Below are 13,138 nucleotides of genomic sequence, written 5' to 3' on the forward strand. Positions count from 1 at the left end.
AGCAGGGTTCAATCCGAGAAGAGCTGCCGCATGAAGCCAAGACCCCACAGTTGCACTGTTCATTCAGAGGAAGCTAAAAATCAGCAGCAGAAGAACCACATAAAGCAATTATAAAAATTAAGAGCTTTCTAATGCAGTAGAACTAGGGTCAGCTATTGCAGAAGCACAGCATTCAGTACAACTTGCTTTGCTAAAGGAAAATCCAGTGTGTAGCTGTACGAAAACCACCCAATTTAATTTCAAAAAATTATCTTTTGAAATTGACTTCAAAAGAAAATCAGAACTGGAATAACCTTAGTATTAACAGGCAGCTGATAATTTGACAAGCTGCTCTCAGAGAGTCAGATATGGGAAAACGCCTGCCATCTGAGCCACGAAGTCTCTCACAAAGCTACGAGTCTTATTCGTGAACTGACAAAAATGTGCTTAATTGTGTATTGACTTGGCCAGCTGAAAATACGGCCTTGCCCTTGGGCCATCACCACCTGTGTACGCACTTGAACCATGGACTTGGTGGTGTCCCAGTTGTGAGGGCCCTGGTGGGGAGTGTGACCAGCAGAGCAGCTCCTGGTGAGAGCGGAAGGCAGCCAGGCTGCTGGCCCTGTACTGCTCAGCTGGACCCTAGCCCATGCAAATCCACGCTGCTTTCCCAGTATCACCCCAGTAACTGACTGGCTGATGGCAGAAGTAACTGTTAACAGCTCCTAAGGATTGAAAATTTGCAACGCTGATGGTCTTCCTGAATTGCCAAAGCACGGGGGCCGTGGCAGGCAGATGGGCAGGACCTCCGAGCTCCTTCTGCCGGGGCAGGGACGGGCACAACAGATCACTCTGTTCTTCCTTTAGCAAAGCTTTTACTGCAGCACTGAAATGACACAGTTGGCACATGTAACCTGGAGCGATGAGGGAACACAAACGCCCATACAGCTGCACAGAAGCACTGAAGTCAGACAGAAGGGAGTTGCTTGAACAGGAAAGATTAAATACCTACCCTAGCCTTAAAATAGCAGCAGCGTAAGTGAGCTCAAATGATAGCAGGAGAGGCCTCAGAGACCGAAGGAGTCGCTCCTGTCTCTAGAACACTTGTCTCATTCCCGGTTACCATTCACCTCTTACAGTAATGGGGAGAGAGATTATGCTAATGGCGATCTTTAATGTCAGTGACTGATGCGACAGCAAAGTAACAAAAGATGCTGCGTAGGAAGGAGACAGCAGGCTCCTGGGGGTGAGGGCTCCCTCTGAACTTGGGACAGGGACCGGTTTGCTGCAATACCGTCAGAGCTGGCAATCCCACCCTCGCCTGCCGTGACCAGGACCTCCCTGCACAGGACGGGGTGAGCCGGGCACGTCCCAGGGGGACGCGGCCCCTCGGGCTGGCAGGGCAAGAGAGCAGCCCCTGTGAGCGCCCACCTGGCAAAAGCTGAGCCCGTTTCACAGGAGAGGGTGCCAGGAAGGGGCTTAGTGACAATGCTTGGCATGCACCCTGTCCACAGCGGAGGCCATCTGCCCGCCCGCAGGAGCTGGCAGGCGTGGGCTGGAGGAGGCCAGCACACCGCTTGTACGCTCCGGCAGCATTTCACCTCACTCCGGTTCCACTGGAACAGCAAAGCCTGCCGCTGTCGTCTCAATTACAGACTCAAATAAGCACTGAACCCCTTTAGAAGCCCTTCAATGACTAAGTGCAGCAATAACCCAGCGCATGATGCACCAGTCTGAGAACTCCTTCCCTTTGATTTGCTGCCTACTAGTGTCTCTGCTTAGGTGGCAGTCAAGATTCCTAAACCTCTGCAAACAAAATCTGCTAAACTGTACATTTTCTGTGTCAGCTGCTATCTGATCGGTACCTGTCTGTGTATTTACAGGAATACCCAAGGAGCAGAAAGCCAGGAAGAAATGGGCTGAACTCCCACGAAACTGCCATGCTCTTCCTGGGGCAGCTGGGAGCCGTCGCCTTGTACCTCCCAGTCCCTACGATACCTGCCTTTGGCACTTCATCTGAATTTAAGAGGTGACAGTCCCAAAATGACACAGCACAGCAAAATGAGAACAGGAAGGCTATTGCAACGAAAACAGAAACATGTCTGTGCTGGAAAAACAGGAAAGAGGTTCAGGGAGGGTGATGTCTGCTGTGGGAGTGGGTGGTGACACGTGGCCGGTGTGACAGAAGAAAAGCACATTGAGGAAACGTCCCAAAGGCTAACTGTGCCCAATGCAGGGTCCTGGCAGCGCCAGGCTGCTGAGAAAGCACCCTGCAGAAGCAGCAATCAGCAAAGATGGGATCTTCTCAGCTCTTGACTGCCGCGTCCTTATTTCTAACCCTCCCTCACCCCTGGCCAAGCCTACTCTGTCTCTTCCCTGCCTGTCCCACCGCAGGCTCGGCTGGGAAGGAGGGGACGTGAGCAGCACCCTCAGCCTGGCCAGCAGCACAGGGATGGGGGGGCTCAGACTGAACACTCTGGAACCCACATCCTGAGAGAGCCCCGTGGTCTGCGTGACACAGCCGTAAGCTCGGGGCAGTGTCACTGCAGCAGTGCATCGCCCCAGTGCTGTCTCTGAGACCAGAATCTGCACCTAAGTTTTAGGTCTGTTTACAGCCCGTTGACACGGAAGCTGCTTCTTGCTACATCTCCTGGTTGTGAGGCACGAGGCTGCCTCTATCTTACTCTCATCTCTTTATAGGTGTGCTTAATTCACTTTCTAAGCTTTCTCCCCCTGCAGCCGGGGGGAGTGGGAATGGGGGAGGTAACGGGCACCGGCTGCCTTCAGAGTTTGCTGCAGAGCAGCACCGGCATGTCGCTGGCTCCTGTTTTTCTTACTCGCTTTGATCAGGGAGTAATTCCAGTCACTGAGTGTGTGAAAACCTCCCAAACCTTCCCCAGAAATGCCCTGTGAGGCTGAGCAGGGCACAGTGCAACCTGACAACCCTCTCTCCTGGGCAGGGACGTGCCACACAGCCCACCTTGTCCCCCGGGCGCTCAGAGGAACGACATTCAAGGAAATCCTCTCTCTATTTAGAAACTTGTTTCAATCCAATCAGGTTTTACCTTTTCTGCTTGGCTGAGCTCGTCCTTATTCCTGAGCTTATCCCTGTGCTTGGAATCTGGGTCAATGCTTTCATCTTCTAAAAACTGCATGTTCATATTCAAAAGCCAAGCAGCAGTGCGGTCCAGGGCATTGGGGTTCACAGGAGAAGGGGCCTACAATGAAACATACAACCATAACAAAAGAAAAACCTGTAACAGAAATGGTCATGAAGCTGGAGAGAGAGAATTTCCTTCCAAGCAAGCCCTCTCCCATGCTGCTCAAACAGCAACAAACAAGGCTGAGCTACCAGAGTGCTCGGGGCTAGGGGGTAGGAACAACTCCTGTTCTGCACCTCGCGTTATTTTAGGTCAAAAAGGACGGATTCTTCCCTGTGCCACCCCCACAGGACAGACGCACAACGGCGCGCTGCAGTGGGGTCCTGCTGAAAGTAACAGGGCAGGTTTCTGGGCAGGTCCTGTCACCTCAGCAGGACACGGGCCGCGAAGCGCAGAGCTGCAGGCGAACGGAGGGGCCTGACGTGGTATATTCACTCCGCAAGCAGAGATTTCACTCAAGTCTTCAGCCTCTTTTACTGAGCCGTCTTTTGGCTTACTGTGGAGATTTCGTACAGATAACACCAGCTCTGCAAACTGAAGTGCTACTTTTGGTCATGGCAGTTGCCTTCTTGGACAAGGTAGGTTTCTTTTTGTCTTGAGACTACACTTACGGTGCTGGAGAGGTCTAAATGCTTGGCATCTTAGTAGATTATCTCTAGGTTTGTTCCTGTAGCTACGGGAGCTCAAGGAGCAATGCTGTTCTATGGTCAGTGAGCCAGAGCTGCTGCTTTTCTCTCCTGGCCTGGGCAGGGACCACAAATGGTGTTGCCTGAATATTTTCCAACCACATTGCAAGGTTGAGGAAGTGAATCTCCAGCTATTTCCCCTCCATCCTGGCTCATTATAAACTGCAGTAAACAGTTTCTTGGATGAATACGAGGGATCTGGATGACTCGGCTGAGGGAATTCAAGTTAACAAGTCAGAAATGTTGGGTGTTTTCTCCTTCATTCAAACCTCTGGACAGCAGAGAAACCCAGTCACTGGCAAGCAGCAGAACGGGAAGTTCTGTTCTTGGATGGAGTGGGGACTGGTTTCATCACCTCACTGGGGCTGGGGGCCTTCCCGTGCTGTCTTCCACTCTGCTCTTCTACTTCCAGAATTATACATCAGAAGTCTCAGACTTGGCTCATGAACGTCACTTGCTATAAACCCTCACCTGGCTTGTAGCTTTCTGCTTTTTCTTCCGTCTCCAGCTCGGGCACTGCACTTGTGGTGGCTGCTCAGAATTTCTAGCTCTGAGGAGTGCTGGTCACCCAGGTTCCTCTCAGTAGTGTTAAGGCCACTGGTCCAAGGCTGTCAATGAAAAGAGCTCAGCATACTGTACACAAGTCCTTCTGCCCCTTTCTTCTGCCTCTGAAGAAGTAAAAAAGGACATCTGATCTGGCCTGGGACAGTGTGGAAGTCAGTTCAGCAGATGAACTCACAGAGGTAGAGGAAGCGCTTCTGGCTGGCAGGAACAAAGTTCATGGACTTCTACTAAGACGGCCACCAAACAGGACTTCTTTGTTCTCAAACAGCATTTAATGCCACCAACTATGAGCAAGCAGTTTCGTTGTGGTTCACAGATGCTGCTAACATCCAAGTAGAACGGGCAGATTAAGGGGAGGAGAGGCATTCTGAGGAGTTCAGGTCTTGAGAGAAACGTTGAGAGGACAAGAGGAGTGGGTGGAGGAAAGATCTGCAAACACAACTTGGCCAGGGCTTTCCGAAGGTCGCCCGGAGTTCGCTGGTCTCTCTTCCTGCAAGAAAACTCCGCTACCAAACAGGCTGCTGCTGCTTGCAGAGCTCTGTGCCCTCTGTACCTAATGAGTATTGATCCACTTTATACAAATGCTGCTACACGGCATGCCTGCTAATGTCAGCGCCTATGAATCAATACCGTATGCACAGAACAGCTCCAGATGGGGCTGATAAAACAGCCTTCAATGGGCAGCACTGACAACGGCCTCCACGGCCGCCTTGTCAGGGGGAGGCACTGACACCAACTCAGTTTCTCTCTCAACACCGTACTGCTGAAAAGGTGCCTTAATACTGGGGCTGAGATGCAGCGAGCTCTTGCCAGTTGTCCACGTTCTCTGGGTTTGCATTATTTTTAAACCTCTTCCTCTAGGCACTGAGAGGCCCTACTGCGTTAACTTTCTACAGGGTTAGTTCTCAAATGTAGAATGAATAAATGAGCACTAGAAAAACAATTTATCCACGTCAGGAAAACCAGAGGGCCCTGGGTCTGTGACCTGCTGCTTTCAATTTTAGCACCACAAATAGTGAAATGTATTTCTGTGCAGACCAGCGTGTGCCTGGGACCTGAATCACCGCAGAGCTCTGCCCAGCAGGACCTTCATTCCCGGCGGGGAGCAAACTCCTTCCTCATGGCTCCCACCTCCCCAGGTGCACTCACAGGAGGGTCTCCCAGGGCAAACAGGAGTGTCCAGGAGTGCCACGGCTCTGCTGGGACAGGAGCGGCATCAGGGAGGCTCTTAGTTACAAGAGAAGATCAGGGCCTGGTCCAAGCCTGGGAGATGGCGCGGGGTTGACTATGGCATGGGATGAGAGCCTGGGCATGGAGAGGCAAAGCAGTGACAAGATGGTAGCGCAGGACAGAGGCATGGTGCCGTTGCCCTCGTGTCTCTGCCACCTACCGCCTTGCGGCAGTCACACGCCAACATGCCACGCAAAGGAGGAGCACAGAGAACGAACACTGGTCTGTGTCCCCTTCCCTGGAGGGCCTCCGTCTCAGGCCAAGTTGGGTGCAAGAGCCAAGGTTCATCCCCACATGCAGTGCCACCAGGGGGTTGGCACTGATGTGGTAACTCAAAGCCAGGATAATGTCCCCTCCCACCGCAGCAATCCCCACCAGCCAATTTCTTCTCCAAGTCCACGGGCTGATGCCTGCCTGGCCCCTTCAACACCCGGGGCTGGTACAGCCCCCAAACTCACCTGTTTGTGCATCGTGCGCTGCTTCATCTCGGGGCTGTCGCCCTTGGAGGAGGAGGACTGCTGCCGGAGGCGGGCCCCGCTGCCGGGCCAGTCGGGCGAGGAGGACATCATGCTGCCGCTGGAGGGTCGCTGATACTGAACCGTGTTCAGCAAGGAGGGCGGCGTCCGGCCCCGGGTGACAGGCGGGGGCGGCGGGGGCGGCTGGTCTATCCGCCTCTGCGGTCCCGCGCTGTTCTGCCGCGGCATGGTGGGCTGGCCGCCCTTCTCCGTCAGCGAGAGCTGCCGGCGGGCCAGCTCTCCCGTCCGGCGGGTGAAGTCCTCGCTGGCGGCGGGGGCGGCGAAGCCATGCTTGTTGGCCGTCAGCTCCTCGCTGTTGCTGTGGGAGCTGAGTGAGCTGTGGCACTCGGAGCCGGAGTCGCCCAGGCCACGGGGGGAGAGGGGCAGCCCAGCGGCCATCTGGTAGACGGGGTTCTGGAAGGAGAGGGGTGCCAGGAGCTGGGGCCGGCCGGGCGCGCTCTCACCGCTCGGCGTGGTGGGGGTCTGGCCCACCCGGCGTACGGTGGCCATGCCCGCCACGCTGTTCTGCTGAGTCCGTGTGGTCCATACGCCCTGCAACTGCCCCAGCGACGACTGACTGTCATTGAGGGAGTCAGCCGTGCTGGGCGCGTTGGCCCCACTGTCCAAGAGCCGATTGTCCTGCAAGTCCACCATGGACAAACTCTTGCTGCCATTAGACATCTGCACGTCGGGCTCATTGGCCTCTGAGTAACTGGAGCTTCGGGCAGGCGAGGGCTGGGCCCCAGCAGACCTTGTGACAAAAAACAAGTCCTTGTTTTCAGGGGTTGGAGATGGTAACCGTGTGAAATCTATCAGACTGCGGGGAAGTCAGTGCGTAAGGAAGAGGAGAGGAAAACAAAACAAAAAAGAAGAGTTGTGAATGCTGCACCGGAGCAGGAAAACGAAATCACTCAGCAGAAATCAGCGTGGCGCAGCTGTGCGAGACAGGACGGGGACGTAACCCAGCCCCTGCAGCAGGGATGCTTCGCCGGGCCCGCCCGTGGGGAGGGACGGTGCCAGGGGAGCAGGGGGACGGGGTGCGGAGGAGCCCTGGGCCAGGCAGGGGAGCGAGGGGCGTGCGGACGCTGGTGAGAGCTGTGCAGGAGGCATCGCAGACACGCTCTGCCTCCCCATCCGGATCCGCTCATCACGCTGACGGCATGTGTCACCCCTTCTGCTTCTGGCTGGCCGTACCCACACCACTCTCGTGTCCCCTGCTCCGCACCCGGGCAGTGCTCCTGAGGGCACGCTGGCCAATGCTTGTACAACATGGAGCACTGTGGGGGCCTGATCCACACTAGGCCTCCAATGGTCAGGCAGAGAGCTGTAACAGCAGAGCTAAAGCCTAGAAACTGAAGGTTATCCACCCGTTCCTCCTGCTCTACCATAGATTCATGCAATATTGATTTCTCGGGGTTAGGAAGAAAGAGCTTTGCAGCAGCTTAACGTGAATATATCACTGATCAAAGATGGTGCATTGTAAGCAAGTATTTGGGTGAAAGCACATTGTCAGAGATCCTCCATAGCATTAGATTTAAATAATTGCACCTCACGCTGGGAAGCATTAGAGATGAAAGTTCTGATAAGAGCAAGTCCAACGCCATTGCTGCCTTTCATTCCTAATTAAACTGTTAAATATTATGTAATTTCCATTTACAAACTATATTACTAGCACAGTCTTTCAATTTGTGTGGGCTCCATTTCATTTGCCACAAACACAAACATTACAGGTCTGCCACAGAGTCATCTTCCCCATGAATGAAACTCCTTACGTAATCAGGCCAAGAAGTCTGTGGGGACTGTGCCTGTGAATCACTGCTCATCATTAAAAGCACCTAGTATTTTAGTATTATAAAAACTGGACAGAGTAGACTGGAATTCATTCCTAGGCTTCTACGGCTTGGCAACTGTTAGAGAAATGTCCAGATTCGGATCTCAGTGAATTCAGCACATACCCTGTGTCTTACAGAGATGGGTAAGGCCAATCCTATAAATCTTGCATACTGGGAGACCCAATGAACTTCACGGTGACACCCATCACTTTGAGGTTAGCACAAACAAGCCCTCAAGTTCTCAAAGGATGAACATTTTGCTTCTGCAGCCACTTCTCAACAGCTGAGACCAAAACAGCCAAGTTCTTGATTTCCCAGACCACATCCCCGGTTTTGGCTCTCAAGGGACCCACGATGGAGCCACGTGCTTGCGCTACCGCCCACTGCTTTCCCTACATTCAGAGCTGAACTACATCCAGTACCAATTCTGCGATGGGAAAGCCCAGTCAATGGATCAGGCAACTCCACACTGCACCCTGTCCTGCCTGTCCCTGCAGGTGCTCAGGTTTTGGCAGTAGATGGATATTCAGTATTTCCCTGGTCGGTGGCCAGGCCACCTTTGATGCTCTTACCCAGATAAGTCATTCTCTATCACCATCTTCTGTAGCCCTGCAGAGATGCTGTTGCCGGCGTTAGGCGTGGACGCGGTGTGATCGGCTGTGACCGAGACCTGCACGCAGGCCGGGTTACTGAGTGCCGAGTTGACATCCCTCAGGATCCGAGGCAGAGGCCCAAGTTTTGTTGCTGTGGCCTAGGCAGAAAAGAGAGCGGAATTACGACCAACATCTTGTATTTTTGCTAGAGGACTGTGGGCTTTGCCAGCTGCTGGACAGTCTCTTCAGTGAATCACGTTAACAACGTTCATTTTCTCCATCATTTACCCCCACCGCTGAGGCTATGGGATGTCCCAGAAACCATTTGCTGTGTGGGGCAGAGGAAGCAAGCATGATTAACAAACTTCAGACACAGAGACGACAGATATAGCCAAGCCTGGTCCAGGTCTCTTGACAAAAATCCTTTAAGTTGAAAAGAAACCTTTTGAATCTGCTGGGACAGACAAAATCCTGGTGTTCGGCAGCTCTGCCTTCTCATCCCACGTGCCCCTCCATCCTCAGCCCTCAATGATAAACAGCAGAGGAGGGAAAGAGCTACTCACCTGCCTCAAAGAAGGATGTAAAGAACGAGCTACTCCCGCGGCATGTGGAAAGGCTGGGGAAGCGCTCGTGGTTAGTAACAGCCATGCTGGGCACACAAACAGCTAATGGATGGATACCCGCTGGACATGGGGAGGTGCGTGGTGTGGTACGTATGCCCAGCACTGGCCAACTGCGCTTCCCCCACAGCCTGCCCCCGCGCCCCCGCCGCGTACCTGCTCCAGTTGAGAAATGACCTCCCAGAGTAGCGAGTGCAAAGTGGAGAGTTCCCGGCCCAGGTCGATGTACCCTTCAAAGCCAGCTGTGTTTGAGATGGTTTCGGGATTGGAAATCTCCAGAAGAAACCTCTGCATGTTAGTCCATTCGTGTTCCAGGAACTGGTTCATAAAGGACATGTATTCCTCTTTGCTGCCAAACCTATCAAGACAGCAACAGGAATTTCGGCTAAGTTCTGTGAACAGTAGCGCAGTCAACAGAATGGGCAGGTACATACGCGGGTACGAACGCCAGAGCTTTCCTCTGAACCCTTCCAGGCCTTTGGGATCCCCGGGTTGCTAGCAGGCACCTGCTACACCTCACTGATCATGGAACCAAAATTAACTCCAGCCTACTCCAGCTAAGTCCTCGTCAGCACGGGATCTTTGCGGCAGAAATGAAGGTGAAAGCTAGAGAAACAAAGCTGCTCTTGGTAACGGAGTGATCTCACTGCTGGGTCAGGGCACAGCCTCCTGAAATAGGACCTGTCACTGGAAATAAAGAAATCGTAATACCAAGCACCACCAACTGACTGAAGCCCGGGGAATGGTGGTGGTAGGAACCCTGCACTCTCCCCGCTCTTCCACGGGCACTGAGGCCAACCCCAGGAACACCGGCCACTGCTGCCCTGGCACAACCGCCCTGGGACCACCCTGGAGAGCCATAGCCATACCAGCAGCTGGGCCAGCACGTCCGTCCCCTCGGGCTTCCTCCAACCTCCTTCTGCCCTCCCAGCGCTCCACCCAGACTTCGCTCTCAGTTAGATGTCTTATTTAGAGCACAACAGGCAGGGCCTCGTGGTTCAACTGTACCAGCAGTGGTTGGTGCTGTGCCAGGGCCAGCAATTCTGCGAGGACGGGCTCGGCTGTGTGCCATCTACAGCACAGCTCAGCTTGATCGCTTTGGCTTGACTAATGTCAGCTTAGGTAAAGTGCTGAAAATCTGAAAACCCTTTAGTTAGGGAATGGTCAGGAATATAGAGAATTTCTGTCATCTAGTGTAACACACTTGCATGTCTTCCATCGGCGCCTGTGTGCATGTACGCGCATTCCTGACTGTGAGCGTGTGTACTAAGCTAGTTTCCAAATCTAAGAAGCTTTGGACAGAAACTGTCCATTCATGTTTTGGAAAGCTCATCATTTTGTTATCAGAGCTCAGGATAAGTAGCTCAGAACTGCAGCCAGTGGGAAAGATTTTTCAGAAATCTCTCGCTTTGTTTCCATCAAACCAACGGGCTTAGTTCGAAATTGATAGTGTCCCCATTCTCTTTTCATACCTTCCCAGTTCAGTTTTTAATAGCAGGGAAGGTCCCAGAGCTCACAGGAGGGAAAGAGCAGCTCCTGAGCTACGCACACCATTGCTGCTGGGGTTCTGGTCCTGCTGATGCGTGACGGGGGGCAGGCAGTGCCCTGTCACCAGCTGTGACACAGCCCTCCACGGGATGAAGGGCCGGGACAGTCCTGCTGCCACCCCGCCTGCTCATCTGTGTGGTCAAAACAGCCTGTTTTCCTGCTCATAAAACATGTCCTGTTTTGGAAACTTAAATGCTCTCCCTGACCCGACAGTGAGGGAACGAGTCCCAGAGAGACGTGCGGGAAAAAGCCAACAGGAAACAAACAGGCCCCTTCCACCGAGCCAAGGAGCGGCCAGCGTGGGACTCCTGGGGCCGGAGCCGCGGCTCTGCCGGCACCGCCGGAGCTTCCTTCCCCCTCTCCAGACCCGCCCCATCCCGCCCCGGCTTACTTGGCGAAGTTGGCGAGGTTCTGGGTGACCTTGGCAATGAGGGTCAAAGTGCGTGCAGTGCGGTCATCCGGGTACTCCTGCAGGAGACTGAAGAGGGACGGGGACATGATGGCCGGACAGAGGAACCGGAGGAATAGGGAGGCACTGATCAGTCGCTCACTGATGTCTGGGCGGCCTCGGTTGCTGCATTCTTGTCTCCACGAGGCAAAAACTTCTTTGAGCTCCCTTGGGAAGACACTGAAACGACAGGAGGACACACAGGGGTGGCAAGTTCAAGGCCAGGTTGTTCGAACTGCCACACAGCGGTAACTAAACACGGTGCGTATCAGCTGTGGGGCGCGACACCCAGACCTGTACAACGCGGAGCCCTCTCACCCTGCTGACCCACAGCAGCACCGCTACCTACGCCAGGCACGGCCATTTTTTCTTTTGCAGAATGTCCATTAGGAGACTCAAACCGCACAGGAAAAAGCAAAGGCACTCCATGAATTTGTAAGAGAAGCTGCTTTCATCAGACAACTGTTCCTGGTTGTGCTGGGTGCCAAAACTCCGGACAAGTGGGAAGACATAGATATGAAACAACCTGTGCAAAGTGGCTCATCTCAAGCCAGCGGGCTGTCACGGGGCACTCCGAACCGGGGGGAAGCTCAGCCTCCCAGGTGGAGGGTGTCCTGAAGATACAGAGCACCGCGGGACCCCCTCGGCAGGAACACCGGGGTCACCGGCACAGCTGGTGCTCGGAGGGAGGGCTGTGCGAATTGTAATACTCCTGTTCACGCACCTGGATCAAATCCCAGTGACTCGTGTGAACGCGGAGCCCCACCGGAGTTACTCCAGCCTTGTAACTGCGCAGACCTCAGCCTGGCTTTCCTGGACACCAGAATTCCCCTGGGTCCAGCCGACGCTCGCTGTAGCAGCCCTTATCGCTGGAGAACTCGCTGCCTGTTTCTGCTCGGCCCTCCCCAGCTCCCCGCTCCCACCTTATCCTGTTCCCAGCATGTGTTATTTATTCAGCTGGATACTCCCAGCCACGGGAGCAGGCTGGCAATGGGTCCCACCGTGCCGCCGTTGGTCCCTTGGGTCCCTGGGACACGGCTCCCCACCCGCCCCGGGGGCTGCCCTGGCCAGAAACCACTGGCTTTGTTTGAAAACCAGAGCTGTTTACCCACAGAGCTGGATGGCACAAAAGCAGACCGGAGAGAGGTCAGATTCCATTTTAGGCCATAAATCTCCTTAACAAACAGCCATTTCAGAGGACAGTTTCCCAGTTTTGCTGCAGGGACTATCCGGGAGAAGCAAAGCAGTGTCAGCTGGCTTCTCACCGGCCTGTCCCCCTCCCTGGGACTGCCTGTCCTGCGGCTGAACCTCACATGGGTCGGGGATAAGAGAAAACCGTGGGAGCTGCATGGCCAGAGACACCACCCACTATCCAGCAGCAGCAAGAACCAGGTGGGAGGCTCCGAAATGGAGGAGCACTGAGAGCCAAGAACCCCTGCGGCAGCACGGCCAGGCCTCCGGGCTCTGCTTCCCAGGGCTACAGACATGCACTTCATCAAGCCCAATTGCCCAGCCCCCGCTCTGGGGCTGCCGCTGGGCACCCCTGCCCGCGGGCACCCCGCCATGCATGTCCCACGTCCCACCCCCCTGAGCCCAGCCCCCTCGGCACAGCGCTGCCGCCTTCGGAGGACATGCAGCTGCACTCCAGGTTTTCAGGTTTCTCTCCGACCTTCTGAGACGGGCAGTGACGCTCCACGGAAGCGCTCGGCAAACGCTCCGTCCTGGCTTCGTGCCTTCACGCTCATGAGCTTTTACCCTGTGCTTTCTAAATAGTATTAACCAACGTCTTTGGCTGGATAACTTCTCCTCTGTCTTTGGCTTGATCCACACAATTGGACAAAGCCCCTTTACTTCATGGTATTTGCCCAGAAACAGGAGAATCCTTTAAGCAATTTAAGGCTTGAGTGATCAGGACAGGTTGTACAGTTACTGGAAAGTAAACGCTTGACAACGTATGCACCG

At 54.3% G+C, this 13,138-nt stretch overlaps 1 protein-coding gene across 14 annotated transcripts in view; it reads right to left on the bottom strand.

Annotated features, from left to right (window-relative positions):
* DAB2IP (DAB2 interacting protein) overlaps positions 1-13,138 on the bottom strand; it is a 202,085-nt gene that overhangs the window by 5,164 nt on the left and 183,783 nt on the right. For 12 of the 14 annotated variants that reach the window (XM_063353368.1, XM_063353370.1, XM_063353373.1 and 9 more), the window contains 5 exons: positions 11,120-11,356; positions 9,337-9,538; positions 8,540-8,718; positions 6,079-6,952; positions 3,045-3,197 (listed from right to left, as the gene is read on the bottom strand). In XM_063353368.1, coding sequence (XP_063209438.1) covers positions 3,045-3,197; positions 6,079-6,952; positions 8,540-8,718; positions 9,337-9,538; positions 11,120-11,356 — 1,645 coding nt within the window. The remainder of the gene's footprint in view (positions 1-3,044; positions 3,198-6,078; positions 6,953-8,539; positions 8,719-9,336; positions 9,539-11,119; positions 11,357-13,138) is intronic. The other 2 variants (XM_063353369.1, XM_063353372.1) reach the window with 2 other exon arrangements.

The sequence above is a fragment of the Chroicocephalus ridibundus genome, chromosome 15, assembly GCF_963924245.1.
Source record: "Chroicocephalus ridibundus chromosome 15, bChrRid1.1, whole genome shotgun sequence".
Lineage (NCBI taxonomy): Eukaryota > Metazoa > Chordata > Aves > Charadriiformes > Laridae > Chroicocephalus > Chroicocephalus ridibundus.